Source organism: Rhipicephalus microplus, chromosome 3 (assembly GCF_043290135.1).
Source record: "Rhipicephalus microplus isolate Deutch F79 chromosome 3, USDA_Rmic, whole genome shotgun sequence".
Lineage (NCBI taxonomy): Eukaryota > Metazoa > Arthropoda > Arachnida > Ixodida > Ixodidae > Rhipicephalus > Rhipicephalus microplus.
In genome coordinates this window covers 98,499,916-98,525,759 of record NC_134702.1, presented here as the reverse complement: position 1 = coordinate 98,525,759, position 25,844 = coordinate 98,499,916, and the positions used below count along the sequence as shown (strand labels likewise).

At 45.2% G+C, this 25,844-nt stretch overlaps 2 protein-coding genes across 2 annotated transcripts; both read left to right on the top strand.

The window, feature by feature from the left end:
* Nucleotides 1-134: 134 nt before the first annotated feature.
* LOC142803846 (something about silencing protein 10-like) lies at nt 135-24,197 on the top strand. The gene is made up of 16 exons (XM_075890049.1): nt 135-292; nt 427-571; nt 682-723; nt 821-977; nt 1,074-1,151; nt 1,499-1,614; nt 7,636-7,716; nt 7,799-7,855; nt 7,918-8,030; nt 9,380-9,476; nt 11,232-11,368; nt 16,676-16,748; nt 20,186-20,280; nt 21,721-21,835; nt 22,731-22,838; nt 23,985-24,197. The coding sequence occupies exons 1-16, from the start codon at nt 279-281 to the stop codon at nt 24,072-24,074; spliced, it is 1,518 nt and encodes a 505-aa protein (XP_075746164.1). The 5' UTR covers nt 135-278; the 3' UTR covers nt 24,075-24,197.
* LOC119169257 (uncharacterized) lies at nt 2,614-6,541 on the top strand. Its single transcript, XM_075890048.1, has 2 exons — nt 2,614-2,906; nt 4,200-6,541. Exons 1-2 carry the CDS (start codon nt 2,747-2,749, stop codon nt 6,485-6,487), a joined length of 2,448 nt encoding a protein of 815 aa, XP_075746163.1. The 5' UTR covers nt 2,614-2,746; the 3' UTR covers nt 6,488-6,541.
* Nucleotides 24,198-25,844: the final 1,647 nt, after the last annotated feature.

Genomic DNA, 25,844 nt, shown 5'->3' with positions numbered 1-25,844 from the left:
AAGTTTTACCAAATAGTTGTTCAAGTATCATTAAGGAAAAATTTTTGCTTAGACATGCCACGCAAGCAGGTGACGTCACCAAGACCCGTCATCCAAGACAATCCAAAGGTCGAATCCATCGCAAGCAGCGAGTCTCGCGTTGGTGCTGAGGCCGCTGAGGCTGTTTGAACGTCGTTCGTTCACTTCATTCATACTTAATTTGACTATATAGCGCTAGTGCCACTTATTATCGAAGTACACTTGTGGCTTTAAACGCTATATTTGCTCAGCTGAACGTAATGGGCAAGAAAAAGTGAGTACATGGCGGTCAGCCTACTGCGCAGCGATGTGTATGGTAATGTCTCGACGGGTGGACAAGCGAGGCCATTCACCGAAAGAAAAAATATAAAGAAAACCAAGTATCTTTTGTTATTGCTTTCGTTTTAGATCTGGTAAGTGGCAAAAGAATGAAGGTCGGACGGTCTTGGGATCCGATGACGAAGCCCTGTATTCGGATTTGGAGCAACCAGACGAGAAATCCAACGATCACCTGCAAGACGTGGTTGACGCATTTCATGCCGACCGCGATAAGGTAAACTCTGCGAATTTCGCTCGGTGTCAGCTGCGACACGTCCCAGTTGTCTGTATCGGCTCGCAAGTTTGTAATCACAAGCTGGTGTGTATGTTTGGTTTCCTAAACAGGTGCTGCTCGATGATTCGGACGCCGATAGCTCGTCAGGGCAGGTGAGTGTCATGGACGTCGTCGTAGCCTCGCTTGTTTTTCGGACATGTGTGATCTTAAGTAACTTACGCGTCGCATCTCTTACGTTCGCGTTCGCAGGAGGAAGAGGTTCTGTCGCTAGGAGAGGACGATGATGACAGCGATAATGACCTCGATTTGGACGACTCCGAAGACGAACTTGGCCCAATTAGCGAGGCCCATGCGAGGAGCATCCAGAAGGATGATATGGCAAGTGACCTCGAAGATGAAGAAGACGGTGCGTTTACCTCACGAGGCTGCTCCGCGGTTTTCGCGGTGTTTGTTTTCTTTGGGGACAAGTTCTGATACTATGCCACCTTTGCCGTTGTTTTAGGCCTGCCTGACGTGAAAGCATGGGGAAAGAGGAAATCGACGTACTACCACACTGACTTCGTCGATGAAGACTACGCAGGTAAGCATTGTTTCGTAATTTGACGCCGTAAATGCGTCCGGTGCGCGCCCTGCGTAAATAAAGCTTTCTGCGAACGTGTTACCGATCAGACCTAGGCATTGCTTTCTTTCTTAAATATTCGTGCGTATGTTTGCGAACGTAAGCGTTGACGATTCCTCAAAAGTGCAGTGCACGAACTTTTCCTTTGTCTCGATAGTATGACTTCGTCAGTTGCATTTGACCTGATGGGTGATGCGAGAGCAAAACATGGTTCACTTTGACAAAGCGATGACATTGAGTAATCATTGCTCTACAAGAACGACATTTCGTTTCCTAACCCCGACTTTTTCGTTTCGTGTGCTGGCAAGGCATCACCGAGGATGCAGCCGAGCTAGCAAGACTAGAGGAACAAGAGGCTCGTGCACTTCAGAAGCGACTTGTTGAACAACTGGACGAGGAAGACTTCGGGCTTGATTTATTCCAGGTGCTGTTAATTACATTACCTAATTACTTTCTTACCAATTTAATTTAACAAACATTTCGAGAAAGCAAAAGCAGAGAAATCAGATGACTGGACGAGGGCTCACTCGTAACTGCTTCGTTTATCGCAGATGTCATATCAATATTGCATCATAACAGTAAAATCTTTGTATGGGGCTCTCGTAGTTTATGAATACATATCAGTTAGAATTCAGTGATATTTCATGGGTGTGGAACGATGCACACCACTGTGTGCAGGAAAAATGCAACAATGTGACTGCTACGGTGCTATCCTTTTGCTTCACTGTGCATTGTTGCACATCAAACTAGTGTCTCAGTATGACAATGTGTTCAAACGTCAGCAGTTGGATATAGAAAGCTTTGCATGATTGGTGTAACGAGGGAGTGATCAAGGGGACAAAAGCAAGTCATCTCTATCTCATCATGCATTGCACTAATGTTTCAAGCTGCAAAATGTTGTTTAATGAAGGAAGGCAGTCTAAATTTAAAGGCTTATTCTCTTTGTTAGACACAATATTGATGAGACTTAATAGACAATGATGCCGAGCAAAGTGTGGGGGAAGTTATTAAAAGTAATTGTAATGTAAACATGAAGAAAGGAAAGTGGACGATAAGATAGCTTGCTGCCGGCAAAGATAGGACCTGCGAACTAGGAATAATGCATCGGATGCGTTATTTGAAGGACACAGGTTCGTTACCTGCCAGCAGCAAGCTATCTTTGCTTCCTTCTGTCTATCTTCCTTTGCATTTACATTACAATTTGTTCTGATAATATCCCTCATACTTAGCATCATTGTCTCTTAGGTCTCATTAATAACATGTCACTTAGAGAGCTGAGAGAACAACATAATACATCATAGTGGTCTTTAAGGTGTTGTGATTTCCGATTAGTACTTCCAACCCAAATGAAAACCATGTTTAAGTAAATGCAGTAGTGATCCAGCTGCGCCATTTGCGCCAATTTGCTACAATTATACCTTCCTGCGCCTTACTGCGCAAGTGTTGTTTTGTTTGCGCCAAATGCGCCAAATTGCACGAAAGAACCCGACTTTAGCGGATGTTCATTTTGCAGTTGGCAACAAGTGAATTTTTTTCTAGGTTGGCAACTGTTTACCATGTGCTTTGCAGCTTTGGTATTCGTCGGTGTCGTTCGGGTGTTTTCTGTAGGTTTTCGCGCTCATGCACAGCACGTCGTGTCGTTGCATGTGCGCCATGTGCTTGTGAACAACCAGTCAGCGAATGTTTGTCATCCCCCCGCTGTTGAAATGGACAAAAGTAAGTCGCTTTCTTTTTAAATTTTGTGGCATTTCTTAATAGCGCCCGTGAAATACTTTAGTGAATGCTTAGGCGATCGCGTAGCGCTGCTGGCATTTATTACCGGCCGCACTTTGCTATTGAATCAGTACAGAAGTTGCAACTTGCCTATAGTTCTTCCGATTTCTCGCTACTGATGGTTTTTGTGTTCGGAGTGTCCGAGCGCTGTACGTAGGCTTAGGAATGTGCGCCGTGCCTTGTTTCGTAGTGCGGAATATCCGCATTTGAAACGCGCAATCGCTCGTACGGCATGCAGCAGTTACACCTCCTACATGCTACCGTTCGGAACATATAATAGTGCGAAACGTACGAGCGAGTGACGCGGAATACACAAAGAATTTCTGCAGGCGGGTCGCTTTTGTTGACGTTAGCAGATCGCTAGATGGGCCGTATGTGCTGCCGGCGCGTCACGGATCGGGCGCCCCACCGTGCGAGCTGCTTGTAGAATAGTCGGAAAAGAGTGATTGAGCGTCGACCATGTCAACACAAGCAAGTCAATAAGCACCGTAATGTTACCGCATTAGCGGCCGCCGATCGTTGGGAATCCGCTATTCGTGACGTGCCGTTCCCAATCAGCTTTTTTAAATATTTAATTTAAGGAAAACATTGCTGTCGATTTATTTCTGCTCTGGTCATCGCGCGCCGCGCCGGAAGGAAGCAAACCTCCAACATACATTAGCGCCTTATGCCGCCTTGCCAGCTGGGGCAATGCGTTTGTCTGCGGCCGTCAGACCCACGCGTCATCCGCATGGCAACTTCCTGTAAGTTGGTCGCGAGTTTTAGGTGTGAATGGTCGACAGACAACTGGCATCCCGATTCGCGCCATTTGTCGAGGCTGTACCCAAAATGCTTGCGCAAATATTTGGTGTTGGCGCCTTAGAGTTGGTATTTAGATCTTCCAATGAAGTAAGGGTGGCATTATGTTACGGGCTACCCTAAAAATAAATCTAGTAGTTACGTGCTCTTTTTACTAGCGTGCCTTTGTCGTGGGAAAATTTACAAGAGCGGAACCTTGGGCTAGTTGGTGCGTAGTCACATTTGCAAGTTTTTTATACTGACGCATTGACTAGGCTTGTATTTTGTCATGTTTTTAATCATCCTTTTTTTGGGCATATATATTCTTGCCACTCTGTGATATAAAGTTAGAAGTCAGTGCTCTTTCTGTCTACCCTGTTGCTTTTACCTATATTCACGCTCTGAAAAAAAACTTGGCAAAGTTTACTGTCATAAAGTTCGTTTCGCTCATGTTTTCAGATCGCAACACCAAGTTCAACGCCTCTGTACTCAACGAGGTGGACTCCAATAATGATCCGATCAGTCGGTGGTGCAAGAGTGGAACCCGAAATACAGATGCATTTTGTATTCTTTGCAACTGCACCATTTCTTGCGCACAGCATGGAGCGGCAGCAGTGAAGCGTCATGCTGGGATGAAGAAACATATTGATGCAGCTGCTAGACACAGAGACAAGGACGGGAATCTTCTTCCACCCAAATTGGTGCAAGGCACACTGGACTTCTCCAACGGGTCTGCTAATACATCACTTGAGCACCAAGTCAGCAAGGCAGAAACTACTTTTGCTTTGTCTGTTGTGGCCAAGGGAATTCCTTTTTCATGGGGAGACACGGCAACTTCGATTTATCACTGCATGTTCCCCGACAGTGACATTGCCAAAAAGTTTAGTTGCGGCAGAATAAAGTTGGCCCGCATTGTATCAGATGGACTGGGTCCCTACTTTAAAGGACAAGTGGTGACTGAGCTGTGCCAGCCAAATGTCTATTTTTCCATTATGATTGATGAGACGCCAAAGCCAGAGCTAAGGGTGCAGCAACTAGATGTGCTGGTACGCTATTTTTCCAGCAGCCAACAGGAAGTTGTTGTTGAACATGTCCAGTCATTTGATCTTGGGCGTGCAACCGCTGAAATAATTGTTGGCTGCATAGAAGAAGCAATAGCAGATCTTCCAAAGCAAGGACTTGTTTGCTTTTTCAGTGATGGCCCTAATGTTATGAAGAGCGTAAGAAACAAGCTTCAGAAGCATGTGGCACCAAGTTTGATTGATATTGGCAACTGCAATCTTCATAAGGTTCACAATGCATTTGGCAGAGGCCTGGATGCATTTGGCTTAGATGTAGAAGAAGTAGTGAGAAATATTTACTACTACTTCAAAGGTGCTGTCCGCGCTGAAGCACTCAGAGAATGCCAGGATACTTTGGGAATCTCTTGTCATGTATTTCTGCGCCACGTTGCTAATCGCTGGCTGACGCTACAAGACTCACTTTGCCGAGTTGAGGAACAGTTTGAAGCGCTTCGCACCTATTTTTTTAAGGGCAATTCATCTCGTCAACGACCTGACACCCAAAGCCTACACAACAAGCTTGTGTCGGCATTTTCTGAGAAACAACTTTTGGCCAAAGTGTTGTTCCTTAAGAACTGTGCGCAGCTTTTCAGTGGATTTCAGCTGCTCTTCCAAAAGCAAGAGCCGCTCTTGCACATACTTCACGTTGAACTTATTGTTCTAGTCCAACGAGTCCTCAGTCGGTTTCTTCGTCATGAAGCCTTTGCAGACAAGACCGCTGAACAACTGAAAAGGCTAGATGTGATGGATGCATCCCTTTGGAAATCAAGGCCGGAAGTTGGTACAGATACTGAAAAATCAATGCTTGAGTGGGACTCTAGTGAGAAGAAGCGGTTTTATCTTGGAGCACGTGCTTTTTACTTGGCCTGTGCCAAGGATCTTCTTCAGAAGCTTCCACTCGACAATAGAGTTCTTCAATCTGCTAGCCTCCTCAATTGGCAGTCAACAAATGTTGAATCGGAAGTGCGAGCACTGAAGTACCTTGTGTCTCAGCTTCCACAGGTAATCAAACATGAAGAAGTTTCCTCAGCCATCGATGAGTGGCATATGTTAAAGTGTGACTCAAACAGTGACCTCCTGGCACTTGGAGGTGAAAGAATTGATGTTCGTTGGGGCAAAATATTTGAACTGAAGTCTCCTGGAGGTCAACCAAAGTATCCATTATTGTCGAGGCTTGTCAAGTGTCTGCTGTGCCTGCCACATGGCAACGCAGACTGCGAACGAGGATTTAGCGAAAATAAGCGCTTTTATGAGAACCGCTACTCATTATGCATTGCAAGCATTAACGGGTTGCGCCAGACAAAGACATACCTCCGCAGGTATGATGGAGATGCCACTAAAGTTCCCTTGTCTACAGAGCTTCTGCAAAGTGTAAGGAGATCTAGAGCCCGATACACAGAGAGAACTGCAAGTGCACAGCAGTCAGAAAGCAGGAAAAGGCTTGGAGACCAAGACACTGGTGCTGATGTCGACGAAAAGCGACTTCGTAAGAACTTGGAAGAAAAGGTCACCTCAAGTAGGGCATTGCTGAAACGAGCAGAAGACATAATTTCTTCTGGTCTGCGTTCTAAGAGCCTGGAACAAGTTGAAGCTGGGCAAACTTTATTAGCTGAAGGCAACTCCGCTTTGAGCCAAACCCTCTCACAGCTGGAAGAACTAAGCAAGAAGGTGAGCAAGAGGACGTAAATGCTGCAACATGCACATCTTTCTTCTGTAAATAAATGAAAGTTCAAAACTCTCCTTACAGTTCGGTTTCTGGGAATTTTCGTCGTAGCTTTTAGTGTACTTTAATAAACTAATGCTACACCTGCACTACCTTCATTTTCAGTAGTGCATTAAATCTGATGGACTGGTCCATTTCTTGGTGGCTTTTAAAATCGGCATGCACGTGACACTCTAATTAATAATTGAGAATTGAGACAAATACGGTTTTATAGAACTGTGGTTGCTATCACAGCTTTAGTTTCAGCAATAATGAGAGATGTATTTTTGTAAAATAAGTTGCTGCTACAATTGCTGCTCCAAAATCGAGTGCCGATACAAAGGTGCTCCAAAAGAGCATTTTCTCTGCTCCAAAAATTGCTCCAAAAGTTGAAGTGGCTGGATCACCACTGTAAATGTGTTCAAGGTGTCATTTGCCCCTAGTGCTCCATCATATGCTCTTACATATGCAGGAGAATCGGAACGACTCAAGCACTTCAAAGTTCCAAAATTTGGTGTCGGGCTTTTTTATCTTAAAACACATTAAAGTCAAGCTCGCAGAGCAAAACCTCACAGGTTAGGTACAGAAACATGTAATTAGAGGAATACCGATGTGACTATTTTTTTACTTGTCACTATGGTCATTTTCTTTTGTCACATGACCATCTAGTGTCTCTAAAGCCCAAAAAACATTAAGGCTAGTCTGACCATTCATTAGATTAAGGTAACACTTGCCTCCACAAACCGGCTTTAGCTGCAGCACCAAGAAAATGTTTCTTATGAACGTTGTCTTGCTTGGTTACTGTGAGCATAGCAAAAGGGAGGGGGGGGGGGCAGCACTCATATTTTTTTTTTAATGTGAACGGTGATCATACTTGTTGCTACACAAGATCGTGGAAATCTTGCTTTGCGTTATGTCATGATCATATCCTTGTGGCCAGGTGTTTACCTAAACTTACTTTTTAGTGATATCTCGTAAATGTTTTCATCGCATTCAGTGTATTTCTCAATGTACCTTTTAAAATCTTTAACTTATAGAATGCAGTTATGTTGGTACTTGCTTATAACTTACTTGATGTAATGTATCTCTCTGTCAATCTGCCTTTTGTTTATTTCTATGCTCGTCTGCACAGCTACCGAAAGAAGACACCACAGAGGTGTCTGAGAAGATTTCAAAGGACTTGTCAAAACTTTCCAAGCGGGAGAAATTGAAGGTTAGTGTTCTGTGCACAATGCCGAGGTTCGTGTAATCTTACGTTTACTCACTTGTGTGGTTTTGTGCCTTTTTTTTTGTAGTTGCTATCCAAAGACAGCGCAGAACTGCTTGAGCTTGTGGAGGACTTCAAGGCAAAGGTCAGATTCCTGTTTCACAAAGTTTGTTGCTTGAAATATGTGCAGTGCTTTTGACGTTGCAGATGATAGAGCTACGAGACACAATTTTGCCGCTGGCCAAACTGGTCGATAGTGGAAAAGTCATCTCCGTACCGGCAATTGAGTATGTTAACCTGAAGAGACAGCTCATTGTTCAGTAAGTAACATTGTACTGAAGACTCCTGTTCACTATATAAAATACTAATTAGAATTAGTTAGGCCTTGATAGTATGAACTTAAATACTTCAAAGAAATATAATGAAATATTTCAGTTTTTACTGCTTCGTGTCCATAAAAAACCTTGTACTATTTGGAAGCCTCCATGCAACATAGCGTGTTTATCCACCATCTCATTGCAATGAATTTTTGCTGCTACTACGTGGTAAGACCACGGCAATAAATTAGAACTTTGTGCTCGTATCAGAGTTGACTTGCACATTGCTTTTGTGATTGTGAACGCGTTTTTCAAATGGCCCTCTGTCCAACGGAGAGCAGCCATTGGTGCTGCTGGGAAATGGCGCACATCAATGCTCTCTTGTACCATGCAGTGCAGCTCTGTCTTGTGCACCACGTGTTGTCTGCTCCGTGCGTCAGTGCCGTTTTCGTGTTTGTATTGCTGTGTCAAGTAACAAGCATGAGCAGTCCTAGAGGCGATAGCAGCAAGCGCAACGAGCTCTCAGTTATCTTGAGAGATCAGACGAAACACTTGTCTCCGCAAGGTTTATACCTTGCAAGTGATCTCGATCAATGAGAAAATGTCGCTGCTTGCTTGAGGATATCGCAAAATTTGCCATCTGTGACCCTAACTTGAAAGCAGCTTTTTGGCACCCTAGAAAGAACTATTTCCCAGCAAAAAGCAGTCTTTACAGGTGCATTTGCCACTAATGAAACGTGGTGTGTTTTTTCTGTAGGAGTATGGCTGCAACAAATTTTGAGCATCGGACCAGTATTATTTTGGCTGCTTGCAGTTACCAGCTTTATTACCATCAGCTCTGTATAGTTACATAAATGTTCTGTGATAAAGCCAAAATACACAACTTCTTTTTTCTTCAGCCAATGCAAAGTGGCGACTTGAATTCGCAGCACCACAAGGTGTCTTGCTTGATCCTTGATTTGGCACGTGATGCTGCAAGACGGAAAGCAAGGCCACTGATCTTTTTACTACATGTACCGGTGTTGCCTCTAGCCACGAAATGGCGCAGTTAGCTTTCTGAAACTGTTTCTGCTAGCTTCTCATTCGGTGCATATCAAACGTGACAGCCTTAAAAGTGATTGTTCTGGGTGCCTCAAGTGTGGCAAAAGACATTTGTCATTGGCCACTCAAAAAAAGAAAAAGAATTCTATACATCAGATTGTAATGTTTATGGCCGAAGCTTTATATATAGAGCATCATTGTGGCACTTGAGGTGTAGTATTTGAAATTGTTCCCCAAATTACTGGAGTGGGTGGTTTTCACAGAAGTGTGACTGTAGCTTGCTAAATGGCCTGTCAACTTGCTGTCACCAGGTACTGTACAAACATCACCTTCTACATGATCTTGAAGGCCAAGCGAGCGCCTGTCGCAAACCATCCTGTGATAAAAAGACTCATCTCCTTTAGAAACGTAAGTCATCTCCGCTGCTGCACGATTTTCACCTCGGCTGTTCTCAAAGGCGGGAACAAGAGTGAGTCTGGGCACTACTGTCAGCACAGGCCAGTCTGTTGCCGACGGATTTTCCGGACCTGGGGGGGACTGCTAAATACTCCGAAAAAAATCCAACAATCCAGAATAATAGTCAGGCCATGAAAATGAACTTTATTTGCTTTAGAAATGCCTTAAAAAAATCTTCAATAATTCCGTGCTTCATGCTGTTCTTTGGGACGACCCAATTTGGTTCTATTTGGGCTATGGTAACATCGTTGGGAAGCGCGCTGGCAATCGCTGCCGCCGACCGTTAGGGGGAGGCAAAGTTGGTGGCTCCATGGAACCAATCAAGGAAAACTTGATGCCAGTTGTAAAAAGATACATGCAACGTCTCGCCTGTTTAATTGGCAACACAGTCTGGGCTTCTTTTACCTGTACCGACGCCACACAACGCGGGGACTTCCAGCATTTCTCCACCATAAAAACGCTACCATCCCGGCCGCAATCGAACCCACGTGTTTTAGACCAGTAGCCGAGCACCATGACCACGGAATGCTACCACAGAACACCTGTGCTACCGAGGAACCGCGAACAGCAGCGAGCATGTGACGTGCACGACGGCTGGAACATTTCGCACGCCATTAACACGGTCATGTGCGCATTCATGACCAGAAAAACAAATGTCCAGAAAATAGCAACCTACAGGCATATTAATAATGATGATAAGGCTGACTAAAAAAGAAAAGCATTGCCATTTTGCCGGCCAAGGAAGGTCAGACATGGCGTCCAAAGCTGGAAGATTGTGCACGCTTCCAGGCTCAAAGGCTACACATCCAGCCACTGAAAAACCAAACTCGACCAAGCCAACAAAAAAATCCAACATGGTAGCTTTCAAAATGGAACGGCGTAGCTCAAAACAAATAATTTAGTCCGGAAAATAGAACTTCGGAACGTAAATTCTTCAACAAATTGGTCACAAAAATGCATTAGTGCAATGGGAACTTTGACGGTGCATTTATGAAGTCTGAAATTTTGAAGTCCGAAAAATCCGTGGCTACTGTAGTGCTGTTGAACCCTGTAAATAGATTGATGAAACTAATATTGGAGATTGTAATTGTGACATTTTATGTACACGCCATGTATGTACGTCTACATATTTTTACACCAAAACCTCATTCATTAAAAAAAAATTTGTACAGGTTGCGCTAAGTCGTGCAAGGCTGGGTCACAGCAGAGCTGTTAGGCTCCTGTAGTAGTAAACGGAACCTGAGAATACCACAAAAATATGTTCCGTTTAAAGACTTTTATTTGTTAAAAGGGCCCAGAAAAGGTTTTAACAATTTTGTACAAATACATTGAACTGGTAGACCTAGCCCCAAGGGTCATTTATAAACCAATTTGAGCTTGCAACGCTTTAAAGCTGTGAATCGCTGCAGATCGCTGCAACTCGGCCAAACGCTTTTTCAAACATCCATTCAACCAAATGGTCGAAATTTCTGGAGCCCTGTACAACGCCATCGCTCGTAGTGATACCATGGATTTGGGATGTTAAACTCCTGATGTTGTTATTAACCCTAATTTGTCATCTACCCGGGCGTTTCTCATCCGAGATGCATGCGAAGCTTTATGTGTTGTGTGTTAAACACTCGAACTGAAAATATTCTTGCCTCGCACAAATGAGGCACCATGTTCATGTTCTCGCCTGCATGCTTACAAGTGTGTGATGTGTTCCAGCTTCTGAAGCAATTGGAACCAGTTGACAAACGGCTGGCCAATGAAGTGAACATATTGCTGGACAAGTTATCAAAAGGTGAAGACATTGTGCCATTGACTGCATCAGCAACAAAGCCACAGCAAAAGCCTAAACTAAGGTAAAGTTTGTGTTCCTTCTGTGCTTCTATTTAGATGTGACGCCTGTTGCAACGCCGGCCACTGGTTTTAGCCAGGAGCTCTTTAATGCCCAGATTGCAAGGTGTTCTTAGTGTATAGCCTAGTATTGTAAGACTGTCATTAATACTGTACCAGAGTAATAATATACAATAGAACCCTGATTACGTGACTTTAGGGGACCACACAAAACCGTCGTATAATCAGGGCATCGTATAGCATCGCTGAAACTAAAAACATAGGCAGTGACTCTAAGTCTTGCCCCCCCCCCTCCCCAAAACGTACAATCCACCTGAATAAGCCCGTCGCCTGATCCTGCACTTCTCCAGGGAAGGTAGATCAAATTATTTTTAAAAATGAGAGCTAAGCTTTAGAGAATATGTGAGTGGATCGTATTTCTCAGCTTTAAAGAATACAGAATCTAGCGCACACCTTTTTTGCGACGAAATTGGGCCTAAAAATATCTGCATATGAAAACGAAACTGAAACAGTGTTGGCTACAGCCTCTCTTTAGAAGAGTCGGATACTGTGTCATCGCCTTCATATCAATGCGACGTAGCACATTTTGTTTCAAGTTCATTGTGGATGATTTCATGCGTGACTAAGCTGTGTGCATCGTATTTGTTCTCTTTGAAGTGGTCGGCTGCTTTTATCATGAAAGGTTACTTCAAGTATGTTATTTTACATGCTGAAGATGGCTATGTGATTCCCTTCGTGCATGCTTAGGGCTTGGGACCGTGAGTAGTACAAATCATCATCTGTATATTGATGAGAAAAAGCTTTCACAGGCTGAAAACATGAAAATATTCTGGAATACGAGCTTGCCGACTAGCTGAAGCTACTCCGTGTAGATGAAGCTTGTGTAGGTAATGGCCCTTGAATATGCACATGATATATGCAGTCGTGCCCACATATAATGGCCCCACTTAAAACAAACTTTCACATAAAACGAACAATATCCGCGTGACCGTGAAAATATACATGAGTTCAATGGCACAAAATCGCACTTACAACGAACGTCTTCGAGCGCCGCTGATCGGTTACAGCGAACAGTCTGCCGACTTCCCGGGAAACAAATTTCGACCACCGATCAGGCATCAGCGAGGTGCCCATACATTCTTATTGTTAAACACCCACCCTGCCTCTGCGACCCTCTAGTTGCCACTCTCCCCAACCCATGGAGGAAGCATAATTGTTTCCTTCTTCCGTGCCCCGACTGCTTTTTGTTACGCACCCCTCCGTCCTTTGTCCCCCCGCTACTCTGAGCAACCCGCTTCGCCAGACGAGGCACATGTTTTTACACTGTCACCGATCTTTCGACGACCGGCCGGCCATCTACAGTCGCCGACCGTTTATTCGGACGCCGAAAATTCGGACATGCCCGTTTATTCGGACATCTTCGTGGCACCGCCACTCGCCCCATTGAACCTAATGTAAACTCACGACCGAAAATTCGGACGCCCCGCTGTGCGCCGTTCGATTATTCCGACTCCTTTTGACTGACCGGATGCGTCGCCGTACGCCATGACACGCTGACAGGGACGTTAACAATACGTTTGCTAGGTTGCCAGCACTGATATGCTGCACTAGCTATGGATGGACGTCGGGCCAGTGTCAAAATGCACGCAGAAATCGCCATTGCCGATCTCGAAGGCTATGTTTGGCGACACGTTTTTTTCGGTTTTAGCCAGTCGAGCGGCCAAGCCAAGCCACTTACGGAGTCTGTTCGCTGTGGCGTTTGGCGTGGCTTGGCGTTTGTGTCAGCGTGTCAGTGGTGTCAGTCAGTTGCTTCTGCGGGTAGGCCTGGTTTGTCTTGTTCTCTGTGTTCTCGCTCTCTTGTGTGTTCCGTGGCGTGCTGAAATGGCTCCGACGCCACCCGTTGCTGCGCCGTCGGGAGTGAAGAAACGCGGCCAACGTGGGAGCTACAAGACGCTCACGATGGCGAAGAAATCGGAGATAATTCGCCAGGTAGAAGGCGGCCGACCTCAGTCTGAAGTTGCTCGGGAATTTTCCATTTCCAAGCAAACCGTCTCGGACTACCTCAAGCAGAAGGCTAAGATCCTGGAGGCAGCTGAGAAAGCGTCTGCGGGTACGCAGAAAAATTTCCGGGACGGCAGCCACCCGCAGCTTGAAGAAGCGCTGAACATGTGGTTGAGTGCCACGGTGGCTAGGAAAATACCCGTGTCTGGCGATCTGCTGAGACAGAAAGCAGAGACGCTCGCCCTGCGCATGGGTATTACCGGCTGCAAGTTCAGTGACGGGTGGTTGCGCAACTTTAAGAAAAGGTACGACATGGCCTTCAAGCGAATGTGCGGCGAGAGTGGTTCCGTCGACCAAACGCTCGTGACCAACTACCGCGCCGACAAGCTGTGCGCACTGCTGCGCCAGTATCCACCAGAAAACGTCTTTAATTGTGACGAGACTGGACTTTTCTATAAGATGCTGCCCAACAAGACGCTAGCTTTGTCTGGCGAACCCTGTCATGGGGGGAAGCATGGCAAGGAGCGACTGACAGTTGTTGTAGGAGGCAACATGACGGGGACGGAGAAACTTCCGCTCCTCGTGATAGGGAAATCAAAAAATCCAAGATGTTTTAAAGGCGTCAAATCACTCCCTGTGTGGTATGAAGCAAATTCGAAGGCGTGGATTACGCAAAACCTCTTCGAACAGTACCTTCGCAAGCTCGACCGCCGGTACGAACAGCAAAATCGCAAGGTGCTGATGTTTGTCGACAACTGCGGTGCCCATGGGCATATCGACAACTTGAAGGCTATGACAGTGGAGTTTTTGCCGCCTAACACGACAAGCGTGTTGCAGCCCATGGACCAGGGCGTGATCAAAAACTTGAAAGTTCATTACCGGTCGCGCCTCCTGAATCGTGTGCTGTTATGCGTCGACAGTAACAAAAACTACGTCGTGGATGTTCTGACGGCCATCAGCATGTTGTCCGATGCCTGGAAGTCAGTGACTCAGGAAACGATCCACAACTGCTTCCGCCACGCAGGATTTATTACTGGGATTGAGGAGGACAGTGCCACAGGCCAGAACCCCGCGGTTGAGAGTCCGCCTACCGCAGCAGCGGACATTTTGGACGACCTTCGTGCTAGCAGGGTCGATGTGGGGGCGGGTACGTTTGAAGAGTTCGCCAACTTCGACAGTGCCGTTTTGCCTTGCGCAGAGTTGGACGATGACGAGATCGTCCGTCAGGTCTGCGAGCCGGCGCTGGCGGACAGTGACTGCGACGATGACGCGCCGCCCGCACCACAGCCATCAAATGCGGACTTAGCGCAGGCCATATCGATGCTGTTGTCTGTCTACAGCGACGGCCAGACACTCGCAGAGGTACAGGCCGACGTGGTCGCGCGTAAGCGTGCGTGTGTGCAGACGCGCATAGACAGTTTTTTTGGGCGATCGGGCCAATAAAAGTGCTTTTTTTTCGAGTGAATCCGTTTTTTCGGACTCCCGATTATTCGGACTTTTCGGTGGTTCCCGTCGAGTCCGAATAAACGGTCGGCGACTGTACCCTGTTTTTAGCGCTGATACTGTCGTTGGCGTCGCTGGCCTAGAGTGACCAGACTATTTGCCAACATTGTCGGCCACCGACTGTATCAGATAGTCTGCGTCTAGCGCACGCACGTACGCTACCCCACCGAATCTGAGAATTTGTGATTTGTTTCATGTTTAGGACTTGTTCTCGCTCACTTTGCACTCGACTCAGCATGCCTTCCGCGCACGTGCGGGAGCGCGAGAATGGCTGTTAATTTGCGCGGAACAAATCGTGAAATATCGAAGTTCCTGAGGCCACGCAAACCCGTCAGCACAGCAAAACGATTTTTTGAACACCGATCCATGCCGCCATGCTTTGAATTCTGCGCACGCAGGCACTCTTTCCAAGTTTTTCTACGTGCGAGTTTCGCGGACCTTTCAAGCAAGCTACCCAATCTGCCTCCTTCCCGTGTGTTTTGGTTCTCAAGGTCGCCCTCCCGCCACATCCTCTTCTCTTTTTATCGCAACTCCTTGCCCTTCTCTCGCAAGTCTGCTCTCCTCTCTTGATCACAACCTCTTTGCCTGTCTCCACCGCTCCGCGACACCCGCCACGCTGGCTCAAATTAGTTTCATTTTTTGACTGTAAACAGGCCCAGAGCTGTTCCACGTGTTCGGGCACGTGTGTCGCGTGTGCGCATCTTGCTCGCTCTTGGCGTGCATGTGTGGTCATGATGGCTGACGGGAGGACTAGCGCGCTTTTTCCTGTCGCTCAACAAAATGTCGAAAGTGTGATCGCTCGCTTGGCATGAGCGTAATCCGTGCGTTAGGTGCCACGTTGTGGAGCGCTTGCTCATAGCTGTTGACTACCTGGCAGCCAACTTGCCGCTTTGGGGGTCCCGGTATTATTCATCTGTAGCGGTGGTGAATATTTCGTGGGCGGCAGTGACGGCTAGATGCGCATGAAACTATTTTTGCAAGGCCGACTTCGTCGACGTTGGGCCCAATGCCGAGCCTGAAGCTTGCGAACTGCGGTGGCGATGTGTGGCAGCGCGTTGTCGACTCCGACCTGGGAGAGCGGGTGGGGAATCTGTTGCGATGGTTTAATTACGGCTGATGATGATGCCGACACTGTGAAACCGCGCACGGATTGGGGCGTTGTGAATGAAGTACGTGGCGGGAGCAATTTGGAGGAATCATATTGCGAAACTTTGGAGCCAGTGCTTCATGCAGCTTATGCCATGGACCTCGGCGAATGAGCACCCTGCCATTTTAAATGAACTCGAGACCGCCCTTATCGCTCCTGCTCTTCGAAACACGTGCATCACGGACTTTTTGGGGCAATAAAAGTTTGTGTTTTCACTTGCAACTTTTTTTAAACGCGGTGTTTCATTTACTACCAACTTCGGGATACAGCAAACGGATGCCGCGTCACGCTCAGGTTCGTTATTAGCGGGCTTGACTGTACATATACAGAAACAATCTTCAAATAAAGGAAAACTGGTTCACGTAAGCAAATGAATTACCAGTATAATAAAGTTCTCATTTTAGAAGGCGAACTGAACCTGTCACTTTTTTTTTACTTTTCTTCTAATTGTCTACACAGGGGCACATCAGTTTTATGCAAGAAAGCTGCCATCTTTTTACTTGGGTACATTTTTATTATGATGCCACAAAAACTCAGTTCCTGTTAGGTTAGAAAAAAAAAGGTGGATGTTTTTTTCCTTGTGTGTGTGTGTGTGCATATTTTTTTTTTTAATTTGGTTTTAGCTGTCATAAACCTTGCATTATTTTTTATCTCTTCTTAGGATCACTCAACAGGTGCAGTCAGACGCTTCAAGTAGCACGAAAGAAGCTTCAAAGGGTAGTTTTGTGAAACAGGCAAGTCTTTACTTCTGTTTAGTGTATTTGTTTTGTCAGAAGAATTAAATGCTAGGCACGTTCCCTCATTTCTTCTGCATTCTGCTATAAGTGTGCATGACAGACGTTAAGGAAATGTTGACCAGTGTCATGCTCAGACATAGTAGGTCCTAGAAGTCACTTTGTTTTATTTTTGCTAACTCCAGAAGTACAACAAATTGAAAGAAAAAATTACATTAGGGTTGTGTGAATATTCAAATGCTTTGAATATTTGAACAAATACGACAAAATTTAAATTTGCTTCGATTCGAAGCAAATTTCGAAGTATTCGATGAATAAATAAATGAATAAATAAATTCGAAAAGTTTCGAACTATTCACGATGAATAAATAAATGTACACTAATTCGCGTGTAATCTTTGTAAAGGAGGTTTCACTGCAGTGGAGGGATGCTAAGCTGTGAAAGCACCTACTCAAATGTATATTGGTTTGCAAGTAACTTTTTGTAAATGTCGTTTTACTGCAGTGAAGGAGTGTTAGGCCATGAAAATTTCTATTCATTGAAAGTCCGCACTGCTGCAAAGCCCCACTTCAAGGTTAAATGAACATATCGCTGTCAGATTAATTGATCATTTTTGGTGTTTAAAAGCTTGTTATACTGACCTATGTGCTCTAAGTACAGTAAATGTAAAACGTAACATATTTTACAGGTTATCATTTACATTCTACCAAAAGTATTATGGACAATATCCATAATGTGCTGGTTAGTTAGGTCGCGACAAGTATGCCCATTTCGCTTTATAACGTGAGATATATGCTATTTAATTTTGATTCAAAATTATTTGGCCAAAATCAAAATTCGCTTCAAACCTAAAATTCACTATTCGCACAAGCTTAGATAACATTATCAGCAAAAATTTCAAACTCCTGCTAGCACAACCATGGAAAGTGGCATTGTCTTCAACTGTGATGTCGGTTGATGTCAATCTCATTGGTACAGTAGTTGTAGTGGTCAGCTGCAGACCTGAAAGTTGTGGGTGTGATCTATGCCATGGCGCTCGCATTTTTCGATGGAGGGAAAATGCTATGAGGCCCATATACCGTGGCGATGTCAGTGCACTCTAGAAAACGCCAGATAATCGAAGTTTCCGGAGGTCTCCAGTTAGGTGTGCCTCAAAATTATATCAATGTATTGGCTCGTAAAACCCTGGGTATTATTATTATGCATTGTGCTAGTTAAACGACCACGCTTGGGCTGTATGACTAAGCTGCACCAATTTATTGACACTTTTATGCTTCAGCTGTGAAGATGCTTCAAAGCACCTCTGGTTACCGGACTTGTGTTCTCAGTCATGCATGTAGTATTGCAAGTGGAGGGCTGTGCCAGGCATTTTAAGGTCGAGCATGTTTGCTCTTTTAACCTGCGTCAAAGGCAGATGCTGGTTGAACTTATGACTTAGAAGCATGGAAAGGCAGCAGCGTGTCTCAAGCAGAGAAATCAATGTTCATTTGAAAGGCTGCTAGAAAAAGTTGGCATTGGAGACTTTATCACAGCAATGAATATAATCGTGAAGATGTAGCCTTCACGTACTTGTAATACAGACTAATAAGTGAGATAAATTTGTTGCTTGTGGCTACCAAAGATGCAAGGAGTAGGATATGTAACATGTTCAGCTTGATCAAATGGGCTCTGATCAATTAATGCACAGCTGTGACCGATTTAGACCGTGGCTATGACCAATGCATGCACAGGACCTTTCATTCTTCTGTAAGCGAGTTACCATTGCAACTGCAAGCTGGTCTTGGTTGTGTGTTACATGATAAGGCTATTCACACTAACGAGAAGAATCTGAATCCAAGCTTTGGTCGTACTATCAGTCCTTACCCCTTGATGCTGACAGTTTTAAGGGCACTGATCTTGATAGAGGGAGGAGCACCAGAACGGCTTGTCCTTTTTACTGTCATTTAACGCAACAATTGGTAGTACCGTAATTACTCGAATCTAACGCGCACCTTTTTTCCAGTTAAGCGAGTTCATAAATCGCATGCACGTTAGAATCGAGTACGAACAAAAATATTACGGTCAATCTATTGCCATCGGCAAATCCAAAATGGCTGCCCCCTAGTGTGTCGGCATGGCGCGTCGGCCATTTCTGCCTATGTGTTTCCCATGTGCGGCACTTCGTACGTGTGCTGAAGAGTTCTTCATCTAGTAGTGCATTAGCATTGACGGCGTGGAAGGGCCGACTCCAAAAACTCGAGTGCACCACGATGCCGCTTTTAAAAGAAAAGTCATCACGTGTGCAGAAACGGACGGAAATCGGGCCGCATCGCGGTCGTTCGGAGTTCCCGAAACGTGCGTGCGGGACCGGCGGAAACAAAAGCAGAAGATTGTCGACAGCAAAGCTTCACGCAAAGGCTTCAGTGGACCACAGCAGGGTCGGTTTCCGCAAATTAAAGAGCTGCTCGGCGAGTATGTGCTTGAGCAGCGAGCGGCACAGCGGCCCGTGACGACAGAACTGCTCTAAGTGCGGGCTATGCAATCTTAGAAAAAGGTCTAATGCGGAGCCAGTTTAAAGCGAGCAGGTGCTGGCTAACTAACTTTATGAAGAGGAAAGGCTTTTCCCTCCGAAGGGGAACATGCATATGTGAAGAGTTTTGCGGAGGAGTACGATGAAAAGCTTCACAGTTTTCAGAGGTTCGTCCTAAACTTGCGGCGCAACAACGGCTACCTGCTCGGGCAAATCGGGAATGCCGATCAGACGCCTCTTTACTTCGACATGCCTGGCACCAAAACCGTCGAGAAGAAGGGGGCAAAGCAAGTTCGCGTGCTGACATCGGTCCACGGTAAAACTACAGTGACGGCAATGCTCTGTTACACGTCAGATGGGCACAAGCTTCGCCCGTACCTCATATTTAAATGGAAGACGCTCCCGAAAGGAGTCGTTTTTTCGAGTGGTGTGATCGTGCGGGCCAGCGAGAAAAATGGGTGCACGTTGCAATCGATGTCTTACGTTTTTTTTTTTTTTTTCCGCGGTGGAAATCGGGTGCGCGTTACAATCGAGGGCGCGGTAGAATCGAGTAAATATGGTAGGCAATAAGGGGAAGGAGGTAAACATATGTGTATTGTAAAAAGGAAGAAAGATCCTTAACCATTCAATATAAACCTGACTTTTTCAGAAACGGTACTTTTAAATAATCACTTTTGTGAATACCATCCCTTCCGCACAGTGCTGGCTGCTTCACTGTGTGTAGCTGAAACCTGTGTAATAAATCATGTAAAATCTTGCAATGGGAATCTGAGAGAAATGGTTTGAGAATGCAGCCCCGACAACATGCTCTCTCCTAGTAATGGTGCCCTATCACGTAACATGAGTTCCTTATCATACTCGTATTCATATCATATCATACTCGTATTCTGCCATGAAGTGTTATACAAGGGAGGTCTTACTCTCGCAGGACAAGAAACGCAAGAACACAGAGGAAGAGCAGGCAATCCTCGACATGTACGCAGAGATGCGGAAAAAGTCGCGGTTCGAGGGCAGCTCTGGCAGGTACGTGCACTTGTTCATATCTCATCTGCCCGGAAAGCTTATAGCATAGAGTTTCCTTTAAATACACTAGAGGGAACTCTTAACGTCTATGGGAGCTGCACAACGCATGGCATTTCAGCGACCATGGGAATGATGTGATTTTCCCAATCTTCGTATTTTACGTTCCGCCTGGCTTCATGTGGCTTGAAGCTGCTTTGTCACGAAACAACAATCAGCAATAGTTTATTAGTTACGCCTTACCGCCTTAATACTTTGAGCTCATAAATTCAAATCCGATCGCAAAGTTTCGAATGGTTTGTTTACTGCAATAAACTAAGCCATAACTGCGTTCGAAACCCGCAAGCACGAAGAGTAGCCAAATCCGTGTAGTACCCATTATTCCCATGGTCGCTAACGATCACAGCACCTGACTCCCCTCTAGTTAACTTTAGGAAACTCTGTCAATTACAGGACATGGGTTCAACTTCAGAGACAAATTTTTGTTGTTGCAAGTAGTATTAGTTGTTGCCACCATATGGACCACTGCTACTAGTTGAAACCTTTAAATTAATGCATTTTATTTGCCCAGGATTCGCTGAAACGTCAACATTTTTGCAAATACTGTGTCTCACAAGATGTTGTGGATTACTATGCTGATTGACCTCACATTTAGGGAACGCTAAACTGTGTTAGTAGCATTCAAGGCGAATGGTGATGTGGGCGTTAATGTGCATTTTCATGAGTCTTCAGCACAAGCACACTCAAGGAAAAGCAACACAGTGAAAAAGGCAAAGCCGCACATATGCGCTGCCCCTTTATCACGCAGGTACTTGCACTACAAACTTGACAATGTTTAAGTAGCGTAAAGGAACAGTTTATCTGCCTAAGGTAAGATTTTTTATTGAACTGTTAATGTAGTTTTCATTCTTTCTGCTGCATTTTCTTGTTGACTGATTTTTTTATCACAATGGCTACCCGCTTGGCACTGCAGGTCGTGGAAATTGAGGAGAATTACTTCATTATACGATGACTCTAGACTGACATCGAGTAATACCTTCTGCCAGTTCTGTGTATTTTCTCTCTGCGTTATCTAATTTCACTGCTCAGTATTCGTGCAGTGCTTTGCTACTTGGCTGGACTAGATCTCTAACTCCATGGAAGCACGTTAAAATGTGAGGAAGGAATAATCTAATGCAATTGAGTTCCATCGTGTGTGAGTAGATTCGTAAACCACGGAGTGCAGTGAATCGCTCATAGCCTCAGTGGAAGGCTTAAGTTTGGGAAATGCCTCTCTTCCAGAACATCCCTGTGGATAAGTACTGGAGAAGCCGCGCAAGCCACTGGTTTAATGCACTTTTTATTATAGTGCATCCTTGCTTGTGAGAACTCTGTTCTATGATGGCTGCTCTTGAAATGTGGGAGTTTGTGTTGACTCAATTGGATTCATTTGATGCACTGCAGTGAGGATGAAGAGGAGGAAGATGTCGACGTGGAGAATTTTGATGCCGAGGATCAAGAACAACTCGATGAAAACGAGGAAGAAGGTGGAGATGAGAGGCGTGGCATCACGTACCAGGTATAAACACGTGAAGATGTCAAAAGTAGGAGTTTGGGATGACAAGCTATGGCCTAGCTTTAGTACCAGCTCACTGAGTCGGCAGCTATGTATAGTTGGCATGAAGAGCACCAGATTAGGTAATGAACTACTTTTAAACCTCGGTATAATGAAGTTGCAAACTGGGAACGTACTTTATTTTGTAAAAGCTGTTTTATATTGAAATGTGACTTTTTAAGCAAAGTCTAGTCACCAAACTCAGGAAGTGCTGGAAGAATGTTTCAGTAGTACAGGAGTACAAGATATTAACTCTTACAAAGCGAAAAAAATTAATTTCCTTAAAGCTGAGATGTGGCGACTGCCGCTTGGCTGCTGTGCTGGCAAGGAAGTCCTTTTCACAGTGGTCGAACGTCGCGTGAAGTTACAAATACAAGGTGTTCTATATGCATGAACATGTGTGAGTTAAAATACTCAAACCTCATTATGACAACATTGCATCTTACACGAAAATGTTTCATTATATTGAAAAATTCACTCTAAAGGTATATTTGTGACACTATATAGATTACAAGTCTATCTCTCATTTACTTCGTTATATGGGATATTTTGTTATATCCGGGTTGGTTATATTGGGGTGTGAGTTCAAGTGTCAAGGTTTAGCTAGAATTGGTTTTTCTTCAGTAGAATGTTGCATGCAATTTCCCATGTATATACTGCCATCAGATGGCTGTTCAATGTGCTGCAAATGTTTGTATATGTCGTATGTGTGCCAGTTGTTGCAGCTTTTTACAGTGGCACATTACCAAAAATCTAGAGCTCAGAGTTATTGCCGTCATCTCAAAACGCATGTTGGGCCTTGCGTATCTGTGAAATTGAAACTATATGCACAGCAAGCCTTCCTCAATGACGCTTGCAGATTGCCAAGAACAAGGGCCTGACAGCCAAGCGAAAGAAGGAGTACCGCAACCCACGTGTGAGGCACAAGATGAAGTACCGCAAGGCAAAGATCAGCAGGAAGGGACAGGTGAGTTATCTCTTCTTTCAGTGAGGCTGTCATGTAAGGGGGCGGCGTAGTGGTAGTCGCCTGGCCTTGCAGTGTGGGGAAAGTGCGGCTTGGTAGGAAGGGAAGGGCTGCACCATGCTGTGAGATCTAAGCGCGTGCTGTGAGAGGCAACGGTGGAAGATGTCGAGGAGCGAACCTTTGAGGAGGGCAGAACCCCCGAGAAATGCACAGAGACGGGGTGACAGTAAATTAGCGGGTCACTGTTACTGTTCGAGAGTTTGTGCTTTAGGATTGTCTGAAAAGCCTGAAAGCGTCATATGCATCATAATTATCTGTGCATGCCATAATGGGTGCAGCAAATAGAAAACGAATGGTGGATGTTCCCATGTCATAGACGTCAGCAGATAAACTTTTCACTAAAGTTGTTGGAAGGTTCTTGCTGCCTTTTTTCTTCCTTTTCCCTGGAATCGATTGGAATTCATTTTGCTGCAGAAAATAATCAGTACCACCATTTTTGCGAACTTCTCACATGGCGAAGTTGAATTCTTATTAACTCATTCTATTTAATGAAAAATGTGCTGTGGGGTTGTTTGGACTTGTGGGCTACAGACAGGCTGGTCATCATTTCCATAGGCGTAACTATGTTGTCAAAGATGCCGAAGATGATCAGGCACATTGTAGGAGCTGAATGGCTTGGGAAATATTTTGGCTGTTTTAGCAGTCCTTAAATCATATTGTTCATATTTACAGTCAGTAATAAGTGAAAAAAGTATTGTATCTCGAAGATAAACTGCAGACATGGCCATTTTGTGTCTACTTGTTGAACTGTGCTAGCAAGATGGACTAAAGGAGACGACGACACAGAGTGCACTCTGTGTTCGTGCTCTGTATGTTGTCGTCTCTTCTTTTAGTCTTATTTGCGCAATTCAACACTTAGGATCATAAGCCAACAAGCCCAACTGTCTGGCACCAAGTTGTGCTTTGTTACTTCTTTTGAGTTGGCAGCCTATTGCAACACCTTGCGTTGCAGCTACCATCTAGGCTCACCTCAACATGTTCAGCGACGCAAATTTTGATAGCCAAAATTTCTTGCGCTAGCTTCAGTGTTGCACGCACAGTGTAATAGGGAGCGTGTTGTGCTGACGAAGACGTTTCGCTTCATCGCAGGTACGAGAGGTCAGGACGGAGCTTCAGAAGTACGGTGGAGAGTTGTCTGGCATCCGTGCCGGCGTGACACGCAGCATCAAAATGAAGTGAAGAGAAGACCTGTGATCTGCCGAATTATTTCTTGTGACAAGCTGTTGATAAAAGAGGTGCTTTTGGTTGACATTTCTCTTTGTTGTTGTTTCAGATGGAAAATATAAAAAACTTTCACTCCTACTGTTTTGTTTGTATATTGTCTTTCTGTGCATTCGCCCTATATTTCCTGTGAAGATATTTTAGCCAAAAACAACTTTGCATCTTTGTTGCTGTTTGTAGATTGTAAGACGCTTCTGCTCTAGCAGAAAGAGAAACCACACAGTTTCGGTAGAGAAACCTCACTTGATGGAGACTCAAACTATATTTCCCAAGTTTGATGGTGTGCAGCTCTTCCACAAACCTGGCTATTTGGTGAAATTCTTTTGCATACCTGCCAAGTCTCCCGGATTGGCCAGGAGACTCCCAGATTTCGACTGTTGGTTTCGTTTGTACAGTTGTCATAAAAATCTCCCGGAAATAGAAATTTTTGTGCGTGATCTGGCCGCATTGACGAAAATGCAGATGAGTCCGCTCCGAGCTTTTTCCGAACCCACTGCATGTTATTATAAACGAATTTAGGAGGCGTTCCTCTAAATGTACAGTAAAATCACAGTGATGTGAAACTGTGGCAGATACGAATTCGTGAATTTCCCCAGCCTAATTCCACTATGTTCATTGGGACTAAATTTGAATGTTCTGAACACATTTCCTAATCGTGGCGGGTGATAAGAATTTAGAACGTAAACCGTTAAACTAAGGCCGAAAGCAGCGTACTCGAAGCTTCGGAAGTACGCGTGCGACCGGCGTACGCACTGTCTTCTACTGTGCGTGTGATTGTCATTGCCACAACCGCTGTGTACGAAACCGCGGTCGCTCTTGACACGATAATGTATGGCGACGACGTTACTGACAGAACGCCGAAATTCTGTGCTCAACCAGCCAAAGCAACGCTGCTTTCCGCAAACTCCGGGGACAAAACTGCGGCAGATGTGATCGTTGATGGCAAAGCGCGATTGTAAAAAGAACTGCCATTTGTCGCAACTGCCACGCACAACACAAAACCGTGGTCGCGCCGACGCGATGGCGATCTACGAGCTCCGAGGGCACGCAGCGGTAGATTAAAGGCAGTAAATACGTAAAAAAAGTCGCAGTTTCGCCTAGCGCGCTCGCACAAGCATCTAACCATCCCTCCACCGCCCCCATCCGCGGGGCAAAGTACGCGTGAGAGATAAGCGCGCGTAGGCGCGTCGCAAGGAGCTGGGCACCGACCGCAGGTGGCTTTTTTATTTCTTGAGTGTTCATATTATTACACGACATCAGCTACGAAAGAGCATCATAGATGAAGACGATGAAAGCGGCCGTGCTCGTGTTGTTGTTGCTGCTGTTTTTCCATCTTGGCTGCAGCTGCCTCTGACTCTCCCTGTATATTTTGTAAATATATTTATTTCATTCATTCTCTCACCCCCGTGACATTTGGTGGTGGTGCTGGGTACAACACGATATAACGGAGCTCCGCAGTGGCCGACGCTCGATTTTTCCACCATGGCAAACCAGGGGCTCCCGCCGAGGCGACAACAACTGTTGTCCTTCCGCAGCTAAAAGATCCTGGCACGTTCTGTGGCACGGATGATGTCCGACATCAAAGAATAATTGCCGTTGTAAGAACGTACAAGTAAGAATTACTGCTGGGATGAAACTCTTATGTTAGCCAATATCCTGTTCTACTTGAAAGGAACAGCAAAAGTGTGGTTCGAGAACCACGAAGATGCAATTGGAAGTTGGGATGCG

Excerpts from the sequence above, each read along its gene's own strand:
- LOC142803846 (XM_075890049.1), top strand. Across the intron at positions 978-1,073 it reads CCTCGAAGATGAAGAAGACG|GCCTGCCTGACGTGAAAGCA; the intron begins GTGCGTTTACCT and ends CCGTTGTTTTAG. Across the intron at positions 8,031-9,379 it reads AAGAGACAGCTCATTGTTCA|GTACTGTACAAACATCACCT; the intron begins GTAAGTAACATT and ends TGCTGTCACCAG.
- LOC119169257 (XM_075890048.1), top strand. The coding sequence starts at position 2,747 with ATGTGCTTTGCAGCTTTGGTATTCGTCGGTGTCGTTCGGGTGTTTTCT. Across the intron at positions 2,907-4,199 it reads CGCTGTTGAAATGGACAAAA|ATCGCAACACCAAGTTCAAC; the intron begins GTAAGTCGCTTT and ends TCATGTTTTCAG.